General features: G+C 39.5%; 1 protein-coding gene across 1 annotated transcript; it reads right to left on the bottom strand.

Moving 5' to 3' along the window:
• Nucleotides 1–7,718: 7,718 nt before the first annotated feature.
• On the bottom strand, nucleotides 7,719–22,434 carry etnk1 (ethanolamine kinase 1). The gene is made up of 8 exons (XM_063460860.1): nucleotides 22,110–22,434; nucleotides 20,262–20,521; nucleotides 19,476–19,616; nucleotides 17,111–17,253; nucleotides 12,949–13,032; nucleotides 12,687–12,847; nucleotides 10,429–10,502; nucleotides 7,719–10,192 (listed from the first exon to the last, which is right to left on the bottom strand). The coding sequence occupies exons 1-8, from the start codon at nucleotides 22,254–22,256 to the stop codon at nucleotides 10,120–10,122; spliced, it is 1,083 nt and encodes a 360-aa protein (XP_063316930.1). The 5' UTR covers nucleotides 22,257–22,434; the 3' UTR covers nucleotides 7,719–10,119.
• Nucleotides 22,435–23,390: the final 956 nt, after the last annotated feature.

The following is a 23,390-nucleotide window of genomic DNA, read 5'->3' on the forward strand; positions in this document are numbered from 1 at the left end:
CACAGTTGATAAACTGTACGTCAACGACCAGCTTTATCGCAACCAAAACATCACACCATGGCCACCAAGTTTGTTAAGTTAACATGTTATTTATTTCACCTGTTAATTGGTTTAGTTTGAACTCACCTTACCTACCTGTGTTCCAGGAAGAAAAGGAGGAAATATAGTATCGCTTCCTGTATTTATAGCTTCCTGGCTAATCTGAGGTCACAGGAAGAGACCAGGTGAAGAAGGGGGAGAATATTGGTAATTTAATGAAGCTGATTTTAGAGTGTGTTTATAGAGAAATGGATTTGTTGTAATATGTATCGACTATACACTGCAGAGTTTTATTGCTAGGAAGGAATAGCAGTATAGGTTTGAGTATAGAAATGTTTGTCTCACCTACCTAAAGGAATAGTCCAGGGGTGAATGAACTATTTAAGCAGATGAACGCAGGTGTTCAGGGAAAAGGACCAGATCAGTGTAGCTGTGTGCATTTGAACTTAATTTCAGTTGATTTAAGTTGAGTTATGTTTATTTGAACTGGGTTAACTATGGAGTTGAGTTTCTTATTTATTTCTTCTAAACTCACTCGCTACACTGGACAGCATCTGTCTCCTGCCATTCTTTAGCCGCTTAGGTCAAGTTCTACAACAAGGTTTGAAAGTACTAATCGGTTAAATGTCTTATCGACAAACATTGTCTTTCTACAGGAGACTCATATGTCCAAGACACACACTCACTTCTCCACAGTTCCTTCACACGTTCTCTGCCTGTTACAACTCAAAACAAAGAGGCGTAGCCATATTAATTAACAGAAAAATTCACTTCACTGTTAGCAACACTATTATAGATCCAGAAGGTAGATTTATAATACTTAATTTATGTATTCAAAATATGGATCTGCGTGTTGCTAGTATATTAAGGACCAAATGTTGACGACCCCTGTACCTTCTTTTCTTCACTCTCAGATCACTCTAACGCCACACTTAAAATAGGAGGAGACTTCAACCTGGTATTTAATTCAGAAATTGACGGGATCGATATAGCAGTGAGTCAAAGTAAATGGCAGTCTACAGATATTCTTAAACAATCCATGGGTGATTTTGCTCTTTGCGATGCTTGGCGTTCACATCACCCAACTGTCAGGGATCACACCTTTTTTTCACCAATACACTACTTACAATCTCACTTAGGCTACGTCATCGTTTTCTCTCTGTTTTGGCCTCCTGTCCACACTGAAACGGCGTTTTCGCTGATGGAAAACGCAGCGTTTTGAAAACGCTCTTGAAAACGCGTATATTTCAAAACGGTGCTTTCGCATGGCAGTGTGGACAGCGAAAACGGAGACTTTCTAAAACGATGACGCATGTTAGTCATATGATGCAGTCATGTGACCAATTAAACTAAGATAGCGGAGGGCATTATACAGCAGTTGTTTTGTTTGCTCTCAATTTTGCCAGCCCTATTAAAGATTAATATCAGTCTGTACATGCTCCAGATAGATTCTCACACGCTTTTGCAACTTTGTACTTTTGTGTTACTCGCAGCAACAACTCCACCTCATTGTTAGTCCATTTAAACAAACTTGGTGCTTTTCCTCAACATTTTGCCACGACGTTTCAAAGAGCCGGCCCGGTATTTGCCAAAAACTGATTGTTCGTATTTAAATTGCTATAAGTAACTTGTTGGCCTATAATATGTGAAACATATGTCAAATGCATCCCTCATGGATGACATAAAGTCATACTGAGTCACAAACAACATTAGTGTAACAAGGTAGAAGCCGCAATCAGTTTTTGGCAGTGACTTTTATATAACCTTTATTTATGCAGTTTAAAAAAATCTCATTAACATTAAAAATGTGTTTTGTAAGAGTAAGTTGGCCAAGAGGACAGCAGAAATGGCAGCAAATATTACAATAGTTCTGTAAAAATATTTTAAGTGGGGATAAAGGACCGGATTGGTTATAATGTAAGTACAATAACACAGAGTTGTAAAGATACTTGAAAAAACAGATAATTTTTTAATTCTATATATAACCCCTTTGTAAACGCTGTTCACCGAAGTCTATTTACCAACATACGTAAAGATATTACACATAAAAAATACACGCAAACATTGGAAATCACTTTTTGGCACAACACTGGAAAGTAAATAAACAGAAGACAGAAATGAGGCAGGTCGAATCTTCTTGCGTTTCACGCATGCGCAGGACTGGAACGTAAGTGTTTTCGGCCGTTTCAATGTGTTTCAATGTGGACGCACCACTCTGTGAAAACGATTGAAAATGCTAGTGTGGACGCGGAGCGTTTTCAGACGAAAACGCCGTTTTCAAATCTATCTGCGCTAGTGTGGACGTAGCCTTAGACTACTTTTTACTTAGCAGCTCCTTTATGCGGAATATCACAGACACTGAGATTCATCTTATCATTATCAGTGACTATGCACCGGTGTCAACTCTCTGACACGCCACCAATTAGGAACTGGAGATTTAATACACTATTACTTACAGAAAAAAATGTCATTAATTATTTCAGTGGAGTGGGTAACGTATTTAGATAACATTAATCTGCCAGGAATATTACCATGTATTCTATGGGAAACAGGAAAGGTAGTAATGCTAGTAATGCTCTTACTGTTCACACAAGAAAAAGAAGGAAAAATGTCTGTATTTGGTTCATTTTTCATAGACTGGCTCAAAACACTGTACAGCTTCCCAAATGCTTGTGTTAGGACAAATTAACCTACTTCAAAAGGCTTCAGTCTATAAAGGGGCACCAGACAGGGCTACCCGCATTCCCGCTCACTGTTTTTTTATTTTATTTTATCAAGCCACTAGCGGCAGCAATCTGACAAAATATAGATATCAAAGGAGTTCAAACTGAAATACAGACCATAAGATCAGCCTATATGCTGATGCTACTTTTCTACAGGAACTCACAAACCTCGCTCATAAAGACTATTTCATCAGTGGAGTAAATCAATAGTTTTGCCTCTGAATTGTAATTTTCAAAACACCACCACCGCCACTCAGCTACAGTCAGGTAACATTAGCTATCTAAGTATAAATGTTTCCACCAGGCTTTAAGAACTGGTACGATTGAATAATACTCCTTCACTGAAAATGTTAGAGGATGATCTCACACGCTGGAGAACTTTACCTAAGAGTTGTCACTATTAAAATGAGTTGGCCGAAAATAAACTACTCTCTTTCACTGATCCCTAATAAATCCTCTCTTGCTTGGTTTAAATGACTAGGCTCCAACGTTCCAAAACTCTACAAAAATCAAAACACAGCAGTGATCTCGAACTACCAAATTTTTTATCACTACTTCTTATCAAAAAGATTGTTATATGTTTCAAAATGGATTAAACCAAGCTTATTAGGCGTCCCATGGCTGGACCTAGAACAAGCATTCTGTGGAAAAGTAAAAATCTCTCATTTGCTTTTCGTCAGCTACAGTACTGATCATCATAACTGCTTTAAACCACTCAACATAAAAACTTATCTGACAGCCTGGTGGGAATTCTTAAAAATAACTTCTTAAAAATAACTAAATCTTCACTTGTCCCATGTAAACTAACACCCATTTGGAACGATTCAGAAATGTGTCAGAAAAAGAAAGGGATAAGAAATCTAGAACATGTTATAAAAGATGGAAATTTGATTTCATTTGAAGAACTTTTATCAAAATATGGAATAAGCAATAATAAATTTATTCGATATCAGCAGCTGAAATCCATCATACAGGACAAATTCAATCCCAATCAACTAAATCCAGAAAAATCTACTTGGGTAAAAAAATAAATATTTGTACCCTCAGATGGCGATTAAAAAACAAACAAACTTTTATTTAAAACTAATGAATTATTTCCCCTCCCAACCATAAATTGGGAACGAGATCTTTTCCATCAGTCCAGATCAAAACTTCTGGACACAAATATGTCTGAACACCTTCAAAATAACTAAAAGCCCCAACTTACAACTTATACAATATAAAATTGTCTACAGAACAAACTATACAGGACAACGGTTGTTCCAAATGGGTCTCACACACTCAAATACATGCACCCATTGCAAAGACAAACTATATGCATGTTATATGGGTCTGCACACCCTACCTATCCTCATGGTCTAGTCACTGTATCCCAACCTCACCCAAGCTGTGCATTATAGGTGACATATGTGAAATAGATACAAGTAAATACATCACGTATACTACTTACTTCCTTATGCATCGCTAAGAAAACTATACTCATGAACTGGAAATCCAAAAACATTTTATGTATTGTTCAATAAAGAAATTTACTTCTAGAATACACTATCTGGAGAGAACGTCTGCCTCCTCACAAAACTAACTGGATGAATTTGTTTCCCTCTGGTCCCCACTGATCAATTCTATTACTTAGTGGGGATGGTCAGCATCTTCCTGCACCCCTGCTTCACACACCCTGCCAGGTACGGAGGTCTACAGGTGGTTTGATGTGATGCTCTGGCAGCGTCTTAGTTCACTGCTTATTCGGGGGGCATCTGCTTGCTGGCACCTCAAAGGGGAGGGTCAATGTGTGTGCATGTGTGATATATGTGTCTCTGTGTCATTAGTGGGTTGGTGGGTGAGTGAGTGACCAAATGCAAACAGTGTGGTTCTTGGGCTCCTAGAGCACTGGGACCCTGATCTTTCCATGCCCCGCAGATACGCAGATATGGCCGAGATGTGTGGCCTGAGGTCTTCAGTACTCTTGGGGGCTTCGAATGGCCTGGTTCTCCGGGATCCATCTCTGTCTGCTTCTGGCTCCTAGGTGGCGTTATTGCAGCTTCTCACCCACATTTCATGTCAAAGACACAAACACACTCTATCTTTCTCTCTCTCACACTCACGCACACACAGACACACACACACCACAAGAAGATCGTTAATTTATGTACCTGTGTGCTTTTTAATTTTTGCGCTCCAGGTGTTGAATGTTTGTTTTCTTCTTACAGATGTGGCAGTTGGCGATACGCTGTGTATTTCTATTTACTGTGCCCACCCTTCTTTTCTCCTGTCTGTCCTACCTTAGACATTGTCACAGAATATACTACATATAATGTAATAACTGATAACACAAATTGAAATGGCGAAATAAGCAGATAAACCCTGAACAAGAGGAGCCTATAGAGAACTTATAGAAAACATCTCGGAAAAGCGAAATGTGTTTGCCACAACAGTGCAATCAGATCATAAATCTGATTGCAAATGCTTCCAGACAGGACAAGACAAAAAAAGAAAAAAGAAATGTACTATTTTCCTGTACATTTGAATGTAGATGTTCAACACAAGGCACATTTTTGAGATGCCTTTGTTTTAAATATAGAAATCTATGCTAATAGGCATTAATATCACAAATAATAAATGCTGAATGGGATTATTTTTGTACCCTGTGGTGAGCTTCCTGCCAGCCTTGGGGACCTATGTGGGTACTACTTTCTTTTAGTGGGTTGTGTCGCCATCTTGTGGACGTCTCTATGCCAACTCTTAAGTAGCTTTCAAATATTTTTTCCATCTCTGCACAAGGCAAAAGAAATGTCAAAGTAATATTATATTATCTTTAAATATATGAACATGACATTATGTTACCTGGACTACATAGTACTACACACTAATGGATTAAAGCTCTACTCACTCTTAAGACCAACAAGTGAAAAAGGAGTGAGACACCACCATGCATGGAGAGGTATTTAAGAGCATGAAAGAACCTTGCAAACAGAGGCTAGGTCTGACTGTCCAGGGCTCCTGGAAAGTCTGAGAGTGTTTTCACACATATAGTTTGTTTACTCTGGCCCAAATCAGCGGTAGCTTTTTCATGTGGTTTGGCTTGTTTTACACACAGAGAACCAAGTGAAATCCAAGTGAATCAAAATGCATCACTGATGAAGGTGATGTGTTTTGGACTATTGGTGAACACAAAAAATACCCTAATTTCACAGACATTAGTACGTCTATAGTACCTTACCACATCCCAGAGTTATTATTAGTCCTTTATGTATCCAGGTAAAAAATCTCATTGAGATTAGAAATCTCATTTCCAAGAGAGACCTGGCAACAAGAATACAAAGCATATGTGGCTATGGGAAGTTTTTTTGTTTTTGTTTTTAGCTCAAACTTAAAACGTACACCTGGTAGTTGGTTCAGATTGAAGTTAGGATCCCGTTCACATCTTAAACAAACCCCATTTGGAACTCCAGTGCACCGAGAGTGCACCAAGACCTTTTGGAGGTGGTGGTCTCGGTGCAGTTGTTTTGGTCTGCACCTGTGTGAAATTACTGCACAAACAAACTGCACTAAGAGAGACCATAAACCAGAGTTTATTGAAATGGAGTAAACACTGCAGGTTTGAAAACATCCTTGGGTAATGGAAAAATAATCTCCCAGAGATGTTCTATTGGATTTGGGTCAGGTGAGTGTGGGGCACAGTCAATGATATCAATTCCTTCATCCTCCAGGAACTTCCTGAATAGTCTTGCCCAAATGAGACCAGACATTGTTGTGCACCAGCAGGAACCCAGGACCCACTGAACCACTGTAAGGTCTGACGGGTCCAAGGATGTCACCCTGATATCTAATGGCAGTCAGGCTGGTCGCCCATTGTGAGGGTATTGCACTGTTGAAGCAGTGCCACGAGCCGATTTAACGCAACCTCTCACACTGCGCAAGCGCAAACACAAATGGAAGCGAAAAAGACGGAGCAGCATGCTAGTGCAGCGGGCAATCTGGACAAGTGATGGAGGCCCAACTTTTAGAACTTTGGCAAGCTCATCCGAGCCTTTTCAATGTGGCCTCACAAAATTATCACGACCACAACAACCGTGAAAGGACTTTGGTGGACATTGGTGCTCAATTATGTTTTTCATTAGCAATTTAGCAAAGTTGGTTGGTGATGGTGGTGGTATGTGTGTGTGTCTGTGTGAGTGAAAGACAGGGAGAGAGAGAAAGAGAGCGAGAGAGACAGATTTTGTGTTATATATTAGCTATATAACATAAGCGTTGGTAAAACACTTCACATTACCAAAATTTGGACGCACGGTGAGAGCACTAAGGTCGCATCAGAGCAACAGGACGTATAGTGTGAGAACATGCATCGTGACCTACGAACTTCGAACCCCTGCAATTCAGTCGTACAGTGTATGCCCAGCTTTATCTTTTAACAAGGGAAAACATGTCAGTCATGTCAGTCTATTAGCGTCAGCCACGCTAATAGGAGATGAACACGCTTGACCCTAAAGCTTGTTGATTTTAAAGAACATTACTTTAACATCCGTGAAGTAATAGTTTTTGTCGTGTTCCACTGTCCTTATTTCTTCCATAGTTTGTCAGACCGGGGCGATCGTGGCTCAAGAGTTGGCAGTTCGTCTTGTAATCGGAAGGTTGCCGGTTCGAGCCCCGGCTCCGACAGTCTCGGTCGTTGGGCAAAACACTTCACCAGTTGCCTACTGGTGGTGGGCAGAAGGCCTGGTGGCACCAGTGTCCGGCAGCCTCGCCTGTCAGTGGAGCTGTGGCTACAATGTAGCTTGCTATCACCAGTATGTGATTGACTGAATGTAGCGGGCGCTGTTTCACTCCATATGACCCATAAGAAAGGGGAAATTGTAATATTTCAATTAAAATGAACTTTTAAATGAAAATTCAGTGACATGGCTATATACCCCCGAGTCCAATATTAAAGCCACAGGGAAAAAAAGACAAAAGCAGACAAAAATGTAAATATACTTTATTTTTAAGCATATTTAGTTTTTCCAGTTTCACTCTTTACATTGAGCAGTTTTTCACCTTAATTCATTTCTTAGAAAAAAAAACAAACCTCCCTCTATGTACACATATTCACATAAGAAAAAAAAAAAAAAGCTATCATTACGTTAGTTATACATATAAACATATGCTACAGTGGCCAGAGATTAACCTTCCCCCCTCCAATAATGTTAAATATAAATGCATTTCTAAGATGTAGTGGTTCAAGTTAAAAGACTAGAGAGATTACTCGATATACAGTGAAAATGCACTCATCCAGTTTAATTATTCAGATGGATTTTTTGTCTGTCTACTACCTTAATACTCCAAACAACTTTCCAAGAGACCCTTTAGAAATGTTCTCTCAGCACAATCCAAACCAGCAAATTAAAAACCCTTTATCACCAAGTAGAATGTTGGGTTTATAAGTCACAGGTTAAACGGCAAGAATTTCTAATTTACCCTAGGTCCAACAAGAGAATTTTATTATCTATCCATCTTAATCCTCCAGCATAAAAAAAAGCAACACTTATTTAAAAACAGAAGAGTAATAATCCTTAAGTTCATTGCTTTGAGTGAAAAATAAGACTTAAAAAAAAAGGCACAAAGGCAGACTGACACTTCTATATCTATTTATAACTGCATGAGTATGAGTGGACAACTTTGTGTCAATAACTGCTTTCACTGAGCTCTGCAAACGTGTGATTTTGTTTTGGAGTAAACAAAAACCAGTTGCAAGAGTTGCTGGGTCATGGTCACATTTAAACAGTTTAGGGATCTGAAATGCTTAGGTTCTTCTAAACATTTTTCTTGCAAGTGTTTTTCCAATTAAAAAAAATAAAATGAATGCATAAATAATCTTCACTTTTAATGATCCAAAGTAGTTTTTATTCCAATTCTTTGTGCTACAAACGATAATGTTTACGGCGATCAGCACTTTGGTGTCTGCTTGTTAAATCACCGAGAGCTACACTTTCTTAGTTTTCATAAAAGTTCCTAAAAGATTCTTTTAAAAACAGTTTGTTTAAAGAGTTCTTTACTAACTTAAAGAGTTATTGCTGTTAAAAATTATCTTCAAGTTCCACTGGCAGCCTGAGATAATCATTTTGACTTTCTTTTACCAAAATTCCACTTTTCCATACCATTAATTTAACATCCATCATTTAACATGATAAATGCCAACTGTGCTTCAAAAATCTGACAGCCAGCAAGGCCACGTCACACACACCTCTAAATGAGAATCGGTCTACGTGTTCACAAAATGCTTAGTCCTTGGAGCTTTAGGACAAAAGTGATTCATAATATTGACAAAGACTCCAAATCCTTCCCTATCAGGATGGACACTGCTAACTTACCACGTGAAATGCACCAATTTTACAGTCTAGTACTACAAGTGTGGAATGTAAAAATTACAGTAAAATGTATCTTTGTCCTAAGTTAACAAAAGTGTCAAAAGTAACAAAACTAGAAGTACAGTGAGAACTGCTGTCAAACCAAATGGCTTTTCAATGATCTACAACTATTTCATTTAAGGAAGATTTTAGAGGTAAACACAAGCTGCTCCCCTGAAACCCCCTTTTCTAACTTTACAAAGCAAAACATTTACTACATGGCTATTCTTAGGCACCACCCATTCATGGACAGGAAATGTAGGGGGGTGGGGGGTGATAAGGGTGAAAACAAGAATCACAAGACAGACCACAAGTGTTTTTGGTGTGGCGTGGCTCCTATCACATGGGATTGAGAGACAGGACTGGCCTTTCCATGTTAGCATTTTCTACCATTTATCTTGGCTCCTTGGCAAATAAAGCAGGCTTTATTTGCCCATTGTCATAAATTTGGTCTATGACTTGGCTGGTTCTGAGGGGGTTTCCCCATGAATGTGATATTAGGAAGGTGTCTAGGCAGTCAAATTAATGTCTGGACAACCTTTAAAGAAAGACAAAAAATAATGCTGGTAGTTGCCATGTATTTGCTGTGGCTCACATGATGCTTCTTCTCTGCCTTAGACAGATCTGAGCCATCTGAAGAGCTGCTTAGAAATACAATAAGCTGATATACAAATATCAGCCGAACTGATAATGAAAATAAATTTAACCAAGTGGGCTTCACATTATAGCGGGTCTTAAAATCGGTCCTTCACACACCCATATTGACAGTATGGGCTTTATCCTGATTAACCGTGTTTATCATTGCCTATTCAGTCTTTACGGATGTGGACTTTAGAGGAGATCTTCAGGAACTAAACTGGACTCAGAGTCTGGCTCTTCTCAACAGGGACCTCTAGAGGGCACTCTGAGGTCATCGTGTGAGGTGCAGAGCAGGTTTGAGGACGAAGAGGAGATGATGATGAGGGAGGTGCGGGCTTTTATTCTGGTAATTTTAGAGCAGCCGCTTCTGGTTTCATCTTGAAATACTGGTTAAACCGCAGGACTGCATATCTGATTGTAAAGTAGAGACACACAGCAGCAGTGCCAGCAGTGAGATAAATATGTACGTGACATGTTACCACGAAATGCCAGTGCAAAAATAACAGAACATCCTGAAATATCCATGTGGATGCTTAACATTTTGTTCTTAAACATGTGATTAAGTTACTAAATTGTGCTTGCCACACCAAGATATAACGGCTCAAAGAAAAGTGTGCTCGCTAGATTATTTAAAGATGGCAACTTACCCCAAGAAGTCAAAGTCGATGGTGGAGAATCTGGCCTGAATCAGAGCCCAGAGACCCCAGAAAAAATGAGAAGCCTAGGCAAAAAGGAGACAGAGAGAGAAAGGTTCACCATGTGCTCACAGTCTAAAAGTAAATGTCATTTCCAATTATCCAACATGACACACACAAGTACGTATAAAACTAGAGGAGGCCCTATGGCAACAATTACAAACAGCTCACACAGAAATACAATTGTTTCAGTTGCCCATCCTCCACACTGCCCTCTATTCCTCTTTAGAGTAAACAAGGCAGAATCTGTCTCACGGGACAACGGCGAGTCTCACCAAGGCTGCAAGTTATCTTTAGTTACTGTTACCCATGTGGTGGCTACATTAGTGAGTGTGTCAGTCGTCCTTCTCTCATATTCAGAGCAGGTAGTTTATGTCTGTGTGATCTGTATAACATGCACCACTCTGACCCAGCAGCTTACAGTGTGGAGACTCATTCAAAACAAGCCCTAAGGACCTCACTGTACTTGGTCAGTGTCTAATGTTAATGCTTTATTTTGACCATTTTGGGGGAAAGGCTGAATTATACAGAAGTAATATTTGTCTGTTCGGGTAACTACTTTATTTTTTTTAAACTACAGAGTAAATATTTATTCTAGTTCAAGACTTCAAGTGACAAGTTTGCTTTGCAGGCGCTTCCTAGTATTTTCTCCACATGTGCGTTTAATCACACAAAATAAATGTGGGTGATCGAGACCATTACTAGAATACTGTTGGAGTTCTTCATAGAGTTTGTTTTGTGATAAACAACATTTGATGAGAGACACAATATAAAGTGCCCCCTTGTGGCCAATCCCTCACACTGAAATTAAACACTAATATACCAGATTTATAGCAAGCTGGTGATATGGTAGCTCAAATACTTAATCCAGAAAGGCTAAAATTAAAAAAAAAAAAAAAAAATGCAGCTTGAAATGCATCTTGGTCTGATAAACTGTAGACCAGGTGCAGCTTTACTGTAACAGTGCACATATTTGGCTTAAAATGATTATTTGCACAAGATAATTGAAAAAAACCTTTGAAAATGCAGTGCAACCCTGCCTACTGAAGCCAGGCTGTGGCCTATTAGTAGAGCTGGGCGATATATCGAGTTTTTTTTTTTTTAAATATCGATATATTTTTATACGAGATATAAGATGTGACAATATCCTTTATATCGATATAGTCTATGTTACGTTATAATTATAGTTGCGGAGCCGCAAGTTTGCCTCTCTTTCGTCCACTTTTGTCTTTACGCAACGTTACTCGACCTCGCCTCTCTCCTTCACTGAACACAACTCCCCCTCCACCCCCATCGCTTCACCTGCAGGCAGCGAAAGGTGGACACGGCAAACCTCCGTTAACGAGTTACTGCGCATCGCCCGTGCGTGGGGCTGGACGGCGTCAACGTGTTAACGAGCTAACCACGCTAATGAGCTAGCCACGCTAACGCCTAACTGCACGGCCTGAAATCCTTTCATTTTCTCAAAAGTTGACTGCGCGCCTTTTGTATGAATTCTGGTTGTGCTTGATGACCGCAAACCGATTTTATGTGGTACACGGCGCTAAGCAATCTGTCAAAACATGTTTTAGTACGACTTTGGTAAGCTACGGAGCCGCACCGCTTGATAGATTGTGGGAGCATTACGGCTACCGAGGAGCCTCGCGGAGTGATACGTACTGTGCTTCAACGTAATATTACCGTATTGTGTGTGTATAAGGACCATAAATGGCACCTGTTCAGAGACATGGTTACGAAGCGGATTTCAAACTCCAGGCTGTCAGTCACGCAGTAGAAGTTGGGAACAGAGCAGCTGTGAAATCTGTCTGTTATTATGCTCAGCGTCTGTTAGTTTACATTTTGACTGCACAATTGTGAGCTCTTTGTTATGCACAAAACAACATAGTTTTCTTTTATTTATAGCGCATCATTATTTAATAAATGCTCAATTTATTTTTGAGTAGTTTTTTTCATGTACATCTATGCTGTATGTTAATAAAAGTGCCTGTGTGACACCTGGGACACAGCTTCGACTAAGAACTCTCTTTTTGTTCTTACTTTATGGCTTTAAAAAAATATCGAGATATCTTATATCGCCATCCAGCTAAAAAATATCGAGATATGAATTTTGGGTCATATCGCCCAGCTCTACCTATTAGTGTTCACTTCACATCAAACTACCAATCCATCCATTATTAGTAGATGACGCCAGACCAACTACAAATACTTACCAGGGCAAACTGGTTGACTTGGACATAGAGGATCTCCACTTCTCTGTCAGTGACTGCACTACCTTGGCCTTTGTGTTCCTTATAGGCTTCGAGATAAGAATGCAGCCACTGAAGCTGAAAGTCCCGTCCAGGGTAGTGACTATAGTCCACTTCATTCAGGCCTATAAAACAGAAATAATAGTAAATATTGTGCATCTATACCATAGCAAAGCAGCAAACACAAATTACTTTCACATATGTGAGTGGTTTGAGTTACACTTACCAGCAAACTCATTGAAATGGTTCCCAATGTCATAGGCTTGGTAATTGTACCCAGTGTACTCGTAGTCAATGAACTTTACATTCCCTGGAAACAGAAGCGTCATCATTTAGACAAAGACATGAGGAGGCAGACATTACAATGATTATGTTGCATTTCCCTTTGATAACTCAGAATGTCAAGGTTTTTCATATAATTTCCTATCTTTCTGACTTCCTAACTGGACTGGCACAGTTAGTGAGCTAGTTTTAAGGGCTGATGAGTAAGAGTTTGCATTTTGAATGTAGCAGAGGTGTTGAGAAACAGACAATTTTGATGAAACAAACAACATCAAGATGTGCATGTTTGTGTTCCTTTGAAAGCGGAGTTCTAAATCCTAAGGCAGCTGGGACATATTAGCAGAAATCAAAGAGTACAGAGCATGCTGTAATACGTGAAACATGTGCAAATGGTAAAGGAAAAGGAGCAGAGCCTGCTTCTCAGAGAACATTTGTTTTGGACACAAACACAGAGTAAAAGGAAAATGGCCAAGTCAACGTTATGCTTTGAAGACAGAAAACAAGGAAACGGGGCACAGGGAACAAAAGGAGGAAGATAATAAAATACAAAGAGATAGTACATTTCACACACGTGAAATAAGTAGCCGGTGAGCAGCCAAAGCAAATGTACAGCAACCACACTATTTGATCCATGCTCTCAGAAAGTTCAAGTTCAAGTTACACGTACTTACAAGCACAAGTCGACTTACAAGTTCTAAGAAACTACGCACCAGCAGTGATGATGGCTGAAGATAAACAAGAGCAACAACTCTCAGCTTAACTGAGAGCTTCAGACAAATTCTCGTGATGTGTATGAGTCACACACAAAATCCCACACAGCCGCTAATGTAGACACCAGTTTCAGGCCAGGTTTGCAAAATATATACACTTATATTAACTGTCATTTAGAATCTGATGTAAGAGCATGGAATGTAAAATTCAAAGAATATGGTGCTGTGTGAGTGCATCTGCAGGTTGCTGAAAATGTGAGTTCACTGCACAGACAATGAACAAAGAGAGAAGCATCAAGTCAAGAAAGTCAAAATGCAAACACTTACTTTCACAAGCCCGGTTGTTACAGAGACATTAACAAATACAGATTTTTTTTAAACAGTACTTTTAATTAAATGTCTCTACTAATTATTTTTGGCTTTAGCTAGCTTCTTTACCCTATTGTATGGAACATTAGATTTTGAGTTGGTGCTGGACTACAAAGAAAGACACTTTGAGGTGGGTTACCAGCCGGCGTGTGGGTCCTAGCGGGACACAACTGAACACCTCCGGGCAGTGGCTATAGCCCCCCTGTGCAGCAGATGAAAAGGTTGGGGCAAACATCTTTCACACATGCTCACTCTCACTGACACAGTTGTCTTTTAGCCATTCTTTCACGCCCATTCCATCAAGCCCAACCACCACCCCTTGACTTAACACTCCCCTTCATCGCTCCCTTCCTATTGGTCCGCTGTATATCCAATAGCCTAACATCACTACTGCTTCTGGAAAGAAGCTCTGAGAGGCTTGCTGTTAGCTGCTGAGCTGCAGACTTACAGGGCTTTGGGGCAGAGTCAAGAGATTTGGTTTTTTTGAAAAAGAAAAATCTGAGCAACAGTTAGAGGAGTGGGGAGAGTAAAAGATCCTGTGACTTGGACTGAGAGACAGGAACAAGCAGGAAAATGTAATACAGCCTTTGTTATACGTGTGCGACAGTTTAAAAAAAAGAAAAAAGAAGAAGAAAAAAAAAAGATGACCGCTTCCAGCTCTTTTGTTTATCAATGCAGGAAGTGGTGGCTTCTCTGCTGTCACGTTAGCAGACAAGTGGTTTCAAGTCAGCAGCTACAACTGAACAGAAGTGACAGGAAGTGGCATGGAAGTCATTCAATTTCTTTTTATGCCAACTCAACAAAAGGGTGTAAGTGCACTATAAGACAGCAACTGCATTTACAAAAACGACACCTTAGACAACTGTGAGTGGGCGCAGCCAGAAATACAATAAAGATGGCTTGGAGCTGAAAGGCCCAGAGTTTACTGTGGTGTCATTCCATTACAGTTGTCATTTGTACGTGTGGTTTAGTTCTATTTGGATGTTTGAGGCAGATACAATTACACTAGATCTTTTTATCCAGTACTTATTGAAGATTGTAATATGCTTCTGCAATTCCACAAACATGCATATAGATTTAGCGCCCAAACTTTTACATGCCTATACAAGAAATCTGTGCATTAACTTTAGAGTACACGCTCCAGGCAATGTTGCATTTCTGTGTGGAGGAATTTAAGAGTGTTGCATTGTCAGTCAAAGCCGGGTGACACTAGAACTTTTTCCTTGCTCAGCCTTCACCTGATGTGCAACACAGATTTTATTCAAGTTCTGTAAGCGGCTACACTCTCTTGGAAATATATTTGTATGCAGGAGGTTTTTTTTTTTTTTTTTTTTTTCAGGAGTGCCCTGGCAAAATGTTTTTTCACAAGCTTATAGTTATATCTTTTTATTGAAAGTTAGATTATATTCTTTATTGTTACTGTCAACTATTCACATGAAAAGACAATTACTAAGAATGACTTATACATTGTTATTTTTTGACTTTTTAAGCTAGATCTCCAAAAACTGCCACAATTCTTTACCCATTTCAAAGAAGTCTCAGTGGTTTTCTTTAAATTGTTTTCAGTCACAAGAGTAAAATAGTGAATTTGTTGACATGACCAGCCAATGAACACACATTTAGTGCAATTAGGAGCATCTATTAGAGCAATGTGTGAGAAATGTATTGTTAAAAATGAAAGAAGTAGGTAGTAAATGCCAGCAACACCTTAACTCATACTGTATTCCTCTTGAACAAAAGTTGGTCTAGACTTGAACCACATTTGAGGGCTTCATTTTAAATCCACTGTGCTGTATTACACATGAAATAATCCAAAAACATGGACCTTTAGCTGTACCTGGATTGAGTGTTGATCTTATCATGGGGTTAGTTTACAGAAAAAATACAGAATACTGTATCACCACATCCTTTTCTTTCTAGTGATTAATACTGACAAAAAAAAACAAAAAAAAAAAAAACTGTGAAGAGAAGCAGAAAGCAGCTTTAAAATTTAGCCATTTGAGTGATGCTCAGAGTTACTTACAGCAAGGACACCTATAAAAACGGGTGTGTAATAACCAGTACTGTAGGAACAATAGTTTGTCAGATGGACAACTGTTGGCCAAGTAGCAAAAGGAAGGTGACAGGTAGATAGTTTAGATAGTTGGCTCCTACTGCTGCCATGAACTCATCCAGATTAGTCTGAGGAGTGGGCAGAGTATGCGAGGGCCCTCGAGGCCGACCGTGTGTGAGGTCTGTCTCTCTCCATTGCCTCCCTGGGGCAGGGTGGGGCAGCCACAGCCTCTGCTGTTATTCCTGAGGGAGAAAGGCTAGACACAAGGAGCTGTAAGAAGGGTCTCGCCCCTCGTCACACACTGACGAGGGGGCTGACAGCTCTTAAACAACCCCCCTCCCACATACATAAATCCACTGGATTCATAGGCTGGTATAATTGCAGTAGCTCAGTGCACAAGTAAGTTTACCCGAAGACTGTTTGCTTCACATTCACACCAACAAAAATGGCAACATAGCACCAAAAACATATGCTGCCAGTAACACAAACTATGTATGTAGCATGATGCAATGATGCTGCTTTTTCAAGCTGATAACATTTCTAATTGTATTTTCAACACAGAATTAGAACGACAGATTAGACAAATTTAGAAAACAGAATAAATCCATGAGTCAAGGCTTTTCTCTTTGCACAACTTTTTACCCTAACAGCCATGACTTTTTACTAGGTATTTTGTATTCTTGTACAGCACTTTGATCAACATTCCTGTTGTAATTAAATGTACTATATAAATAAATAAACTATAACTATGACTTTGGAGAAATGATGTAATCAAGAGCCTTAGCCAAACTCACAGATTGTCTTGTCTGACCGTTCTAATTCTACAGCTACTGTCCAATGCAAACACTGACAATGAGTGTAGCATGTGACTAGGGTTGAAATCTAATTAATGCAATCATATCTGGGTACAGGGAGCAGTGTAGTTCGCACTCAGTCACACAGAAATGTATGCAACTACACCCCGTCATACTCACCTTCCTTCTGGTTATAGATGATGTTTTTGCAGAGAAGGTCGTTGTGGCAGAGAACGACAGGGGAGCCGAGCACAGATAAGCTCTGCTGGAGCCACAACAGCTCTTCTCTGAGGCTCCGTGCGCTGGGAACCTCCCTGCTCAACCTGAAAGAGGCAGAGAGTTTAAAAGTTGGTTACCAAGTTATTCATAGACTGCTCAAAAAAAAATTAAAGGACACAGATCAGATCTCAATTTAGAGGAGGGAGGGCTTATATCTATACTGATACGAACTGGGTAGCACGTTAAAAACAAAAGAGTTATTCTATTGGAGTGAGGTCCAAGGACTTCGTCTCACTACCTAATGGCTTTCAGGGTGCTGCTGCCTAGCCAATTCTGGTATTCTAATACAATTGCCAGTCGGGCTCCACAGCGCTGGGCAGTGAGCACAGTGTCCACTAAAGGACTTTAGGACCTCAGGTTTTTTTGTAGAGTTCTGGTAGTGCTCATCCTGCTCCTACTTCCACAAAAGGAGCAAATACCAGTCCTGCTGATGGGTTAAGGACTTTCTATGGCCCTCTCCAGCTCTCACAGAATCTCCTTCATGCTCTTGAGACGGTGCTGAGAGACACACCAAACCTTCAGGTAATGACACATATTAATGTGCCATCCTGGAGGAGTTGGACTACCTGTGCAACCCCTGTACGGTCCAGGCATCACCTCATGATAGCAGTAGTGACGCTAACCCTAGCCAAATATAAAACTAGTGAAAAAAAACAAACACACAACAAAAACAGTCAGTCCCTCTTTTGTTCATTTCATTCACAGCAAAGCAGCTGAGACTGCTTAACAGCCACCTCTGCTACTTAACTGACCAGATCAACATCTCAGAAGTTTAACTGACTTGATGTTGTACTCTGATTGAAAAGTGTTACTTTTTTGAGCAGTATTCAATGGAAGATGGAGATGGATAAGTCAGTATGGGGAACCTGAAAGTAGAGGTAGAAACAGAAGTATGGGAGAAAACAGGAACAGAATAACAGGCACTAGAAGGCAAGAAAATCAAATGTGGCACACTTTATGAGGTGCAAATAGGTACAAGTAGTCTATTTTTGTAGTGTATTGTTAATTTAAATGCAAATATGTATATCACACTTGTCAGTAAAGCCCAGAATGACAAAACGAAACTGAGCAGAAAACAAATAAAGAAGGTGGCTAAGCATCACTACAGGAATTAAAAAAGAAATAAAAATCAGAGATTAAAACTATCAGTTGTTGTATTAAGAGCATCTTTACAACTAATGGCGTTACATTAGAACCTTTTATCACAGTGGCCTCAGTGCTTAAACTGCAGTAAGCAGAAATCGTGAACACCAGGAACAGAAAATAGACACTGTTCCCACAACAGTCACTGACAGAGAGTTTTGCTCTGTACTTCCTGTTTGGATTGGATTCTTAAAAGAATCGTGTTAAATGAATTCCTTTTCTTTGTTATTTGTAGGATGTGGCAAGAATGTAAAAGGAGGAAATTGGAAAGAAGAGTATTCAGTGCCCATGGTCATTAAACATTCCGACACTTCAGTAAACATGACTCAAGATGCCACGCCTCTTACAATCCGACTCAACTTAATAGTATTTCTTACAGTATTAATATTTGCTTGACCTGCATGGAACAGCATATAAAGCAACTGTTTGTTTTGGATTCATTTTAAGTGCCAGTAGATTTGAAGGCAGTTATTACTGTTAGACAAAACGGCAAAAGCACGTGAGGGAGATACTGTAATCATAACTAATTTTTATGTTACGCAGCCCCTCTTTTTTAAGCCATAAATGAGCTACCTTACTATTCTAGGTTGCTGGTCATTAATGTAGCAAAACTTAGGGAAAGACGTGCATAGTCTCTTGGGAATGCAAAACAAATGTCCTGAAACTATGCAAAGAACTTGACGTACTTCCCCAGATACGATCACCTGATAAATATCCCTGTGTTTTGTCTTTAAAACCTGAGGGATCATGTGACTCACCGATAAAGCTATGAGGTCATATCACACCATGCTGATAAAAAGATGTGGCAAATTAATTTTTGGAACTTAATAAAGTCTTTAAAAATACCACAACCTAAACATAATAGTAGTAATAAACATTACATAACAACTTTTGTTACAATGCCAACTCTTGATTCTTGATCCTGTATGAAACAGTCAATTGAAGTCATGTGTGAAAAAAGGGACATATACATAGTGTAAGCGAGCTGAACAATATATGAAATGCATTTCACTTCTTTAGACAGTAGAAGTGAAACTCAACTGGGCTTTGAGACATGAGAACCTGAGTACTAACCAGCTCTCTAACAGATCTGGCAGACTAAGTTTGATCTATGTGGTCTCACCTGGCATTCTGCTCAGGGTCCTTGAACGATTTGGGGATGAGAGTAAAGTACTTGCCCATCTTCAGCCACAGGTCAGACTGGGGTAACCAGCCATTATGGGCGTGTATGGCATGGTACTTGGCCAGCTGCTTAGCAATGAGCCTGCAAGGTAGAAAACAAGAAGACTGTAACTACAACAGCAAGCAGCAACACACAAATGGGCTATAAAAGGAGGGGAATTGCTTTAACTTTATTATGGATCAGATTATGTAGTCTTGTCAGTAAGTAATTATTTAAAAAAAAAGAAACCTCCTTTCAAAAAGTTATTAAAGTTAAAGCTAACAGCATTTAATGTGTCTTATTTAAACTTGTCGTATATTTCAAGAAACATTAAAAACCTTACAACTGAAAATGAACTTATTCCGTTCTCAAAAACTGATTTCTGGCATATAGTCATTTGCTGTCTTTATGGCTTTTCCCAGTTAACTGAATGGAATTAACTGCTTCATACTGTTTCTACAACAAAGTTGTTATAGACTGTAACTGAGAGCCATGCAATCACATGGTTCATGTCATTTTTGTAAAGGGAAGAAAAAAAAAAGCTACATCCAGCTAAAAGGCTAATATTTGGTGCCTAGAATGTGCAGATACAATCACCCAAAACACTGATGCAGGTATTGCACAACTCTGTTCAGAATCTATTTTTAGCCTCAGACAGGTAGGCGGTGAAAGGTGGGGCACATAACACTCAAAGTCAAATGACACTGTAGAAGCTCCATTTTGCATAGCAAGATTTTTTTTTTTTACCTGAAAACAGGCTGGCTGCGAATGTGCTCAGGCTCCAGTGCAGTTCCTTGCAGAAATTCATAGCACAGACCATTGTTGAAGGTACAGTAAAGGCGTGGGGCACAGCAGTGTGCATGCAGTACTCTGAAACCCTTCACCTCATTTTCCCTATCGATCAGCAGTTCTGTTTTGTTGCCGTAAATACGGACCAGAACCACATCCTGCATGGTTGCACCCACGTAGCAGCCAAGCAGTTTATTGGTTATTCCATCTGTGAAAAACTGCAGAGAGGAAGACAAGAGCAGAGGACAGATTAATCAGTGGAATTTCATTTGTCCCATTCTTCAAAATTTGAACTTGACACCTACAATTAGAGGAAGTGGGACTGTCCACATGATTCTATTTAAATTCTGAGCCTGAGAGCCCACACCTTTTTGGCATTACATAAGTTCTGAGAGGCGTCAGAAGTGGCAAAATACTGCAAAACAAAGAAGAATCCTACAAAAATTTCGGTTTTGTCATTTTGGCTGATTTTCACTTTACAATCTCTGAACACTTTTGTAAAGGTTGAGGGGCCAGCATACCAACCCTAATTGTTTACTCCATCTAGGATTGACGGAGAATGACAGGACTGTCAGGAATTTTATTTTGCATTAGATAGCAATGGCTGGCATTTGCTGACTCCCCACTTTGAGCTCATTGATGAATAACACAGGCAAGAACGGCAGACGCCCTGACCAGCTTTCATCCTCACTATTTACCAAGCAGAGCCACACCTCCACTTTGTTCGCAGAAAGGAAAATACCACTTTCTGGGTGTCTGTTTATAGTTGTAATGTATACATGTCACACTGTTATCCTGCAGGGTAACGTAAAGTGTTAAACTTTGGAAGATCAATTTGCACTCTCATAAGATTAGATTAAGCCTCTTATGTAAATGTAAATAGCCCACAGTAATGTTGCATTTCGAGTCAGTATTTCTTCCAGAACTTTACGTTTAATACATACTTCAATACTCTACTGCTGTTAACACATTCTGTTAAAAACAAACAATCGACTGCCTTTTATTCGTGAAATCATAAATATAGTAAACTGAAAATATCCACGTCATGACACTTTATTATGCATAGCATCTTTTTAATAGTGCAGGCCATTGAAACACAAAGCTGCAACTATCTGATGTCTTGAACTGCAAACTGGAATTGTTCGGTTAAAACGTGGTCCGAATGAAGCCAGGTATGTGTGTCACGGGTTAATATGGTTTGACGGTCACACCCTGACACAAAGTAGCATCAGCATCCACTGAGTGAGGACAATATAAAGTGTGTGCTGCAGCTGACCATTCTCAAATCACATAAGGGTGTGTGGGAAGAATAAGCAGCATGAACATTTACTTGCAACAAGAACATCCAGCGAACAGTTTAGCGTCGGCGATATTATGAGCCCGCATCTGCGCAGTCACATCAATCGTTCTTTAGTGCAGTCCCTACATAAACTTACACTTGCAATTTCTTTCTTTCTTTTTTCTTTCTTTTTTTTTTGCGTGTCGTGTAACGAAGAAAAAAAAAAGTAAAGACATACAAATTGAAAGACCAACAATTCACTGCGTTCATTTCCTGGTTTGTCGGTAGCGTCTCACAAAAATGAAGTCGTCCCATCTGTTTAACCGTTAACAGTTAATGTAAGACACCAGTTAATATTAAACATCGGCAACAGTTTTTTAAGTGGTTTACTCCTTAATAGCTAACGTCCCTTTTTTAAACGGTAAAGTTATAAATACTTGATATGTGGGAGAATTAATGGTATGCTATGGTAAAATCAGTAAATATTTCACGTCAAATGAAAGTGCGTGTAATGAAATAAACCGCACCTTCATTTTGATCTCGAACGGCCTCCAGCTTGGTCTCAGCTCCTTCATCAGTTTCAGTGCACCAGGTCTGTAGTCGTTCTCGTCAACTGTCACATCTATTTTGGGCACAGCGGGAGCCTCGTCGGGAACATGGATGTAGCTAGCCATAGCGGAGTCGATATTTGTTGAAATGCTTTATTATTCTTCTTATTATTTTGCTGTTGTTCTTAAACTGCAGTGCACCTATCTGCTTCCAAATGCGCAATGTATGAAACTGCTCGAAGACTAGCACCGGGTATATAATCCCTGAGTCCTTGCTGTGCGGCAACGCCTCTCAAAAAGCCCCACCCACCAGGAAAAAAAAAGATGTTCTCCTGATGCATGCTGGTAATCGAATGACCAAAAGAAGCGCATGCTCAAAGTCTTAGCGCGCACCGGTGGCGGAGCTTAATTTTTAAAAATGACTTCCTGCTCATGGAAAAAAACCAAAACAAATCATGTTAATTAATTGCCAAGATGCAATGCAAGCAAAAAAACAAAACAAAAAAGCAACTTACCAGATAAAAAACGAACAGCAATCAAATACATCACTCAAAATCCTCGACATTTTTTGATTATTTTTATTTTGCGGCGGCGGTCGCTGGTGTTACACACAAGCGTACACTTTTGCATGCGCAAACCGTCATGCTACTGCCGTCACATCCGCAATCTACTTGAATGAAGTCCTCTGCGTGACACGTCTGAGCTCAACGTTAAACGTTAAATGTGAGACGACTAAGTTAGGCCGACAAGGAGAGGGTAAATCTGCTTAAATATATGCTCTGTATTAATTAAATATCTGTATTAATGAAGCCACTCAACCAGTACTAACGTTATAACTTAAACGTTAAAAACTAAAAGTGTATCCGTCACTAAGATAGTGATTGCTATGTCAAGTCTTATTTGTAACACGATGGATACGCCTTGCGTTTTTACAGTCTGATCTTTATCTAAGTCACAGCCAAAGACAATGCACACACATCAATTGGACTTTTCCAGTATTTACTGGAATACTGAGTATTGATTTACAACCACTACTAGGAACTGAGTACTGTATTCCAATAAAACAGATGAGATTATGTTTGTAGACAGCCCGGGTGTTCACCAGTTTACTTTTTTTTTTTTTTTTTTTTAAAAAGTCTGTAAGTGGGGTGGGAAAGTCACATTAGAAGGACAGCATGAATACTCATCTCAAATCCTTTAATTTTTAATGATGAAATCTTCATAAAGTGAGAGAGATAACCTTAATAGTCTAGTTTGAGC

Source organism: Pelmatolapia mariae, linkage group LG17, assembly GCF_036321145.2.
Source record: "Pelmatolapia mariae isolate MD_Pm_ZW linkage group LG17, Pm_UMD_F_2, whole genome shotgun sequence".
In the NCBI taxonomy this organism is placed as follows: Eukaryota; Metazoa; Chordata; class Actinopteri; order Cichliformes; family Cichlidae; genus Pelmatolapia; species Pelmatolapia mariae.

Coding starts and splice junctions, on each gene's coding strand:
- etnk1 (XM_063460860.1), bottom strand. CDS start 22,256: ATGGCTAGCTACATCCATGTTCCCGACGAGGCTCCCGCTGTGCCCAAA. Junction 13,033..17,110: donor CATCTATAACCAGAAGGAAG/GTGAGTATGACG, acceptor TTCTGTTTCCAG/GGAATGTAAAGTTCATTGAC. Junction 10,193..10,428: donor ATCGACTTTGACTTCTTGGG/GTAAGTTGCCAT, acceptor CTTTACAATCAG/ATATGCAGTCCTGCGGTTTA.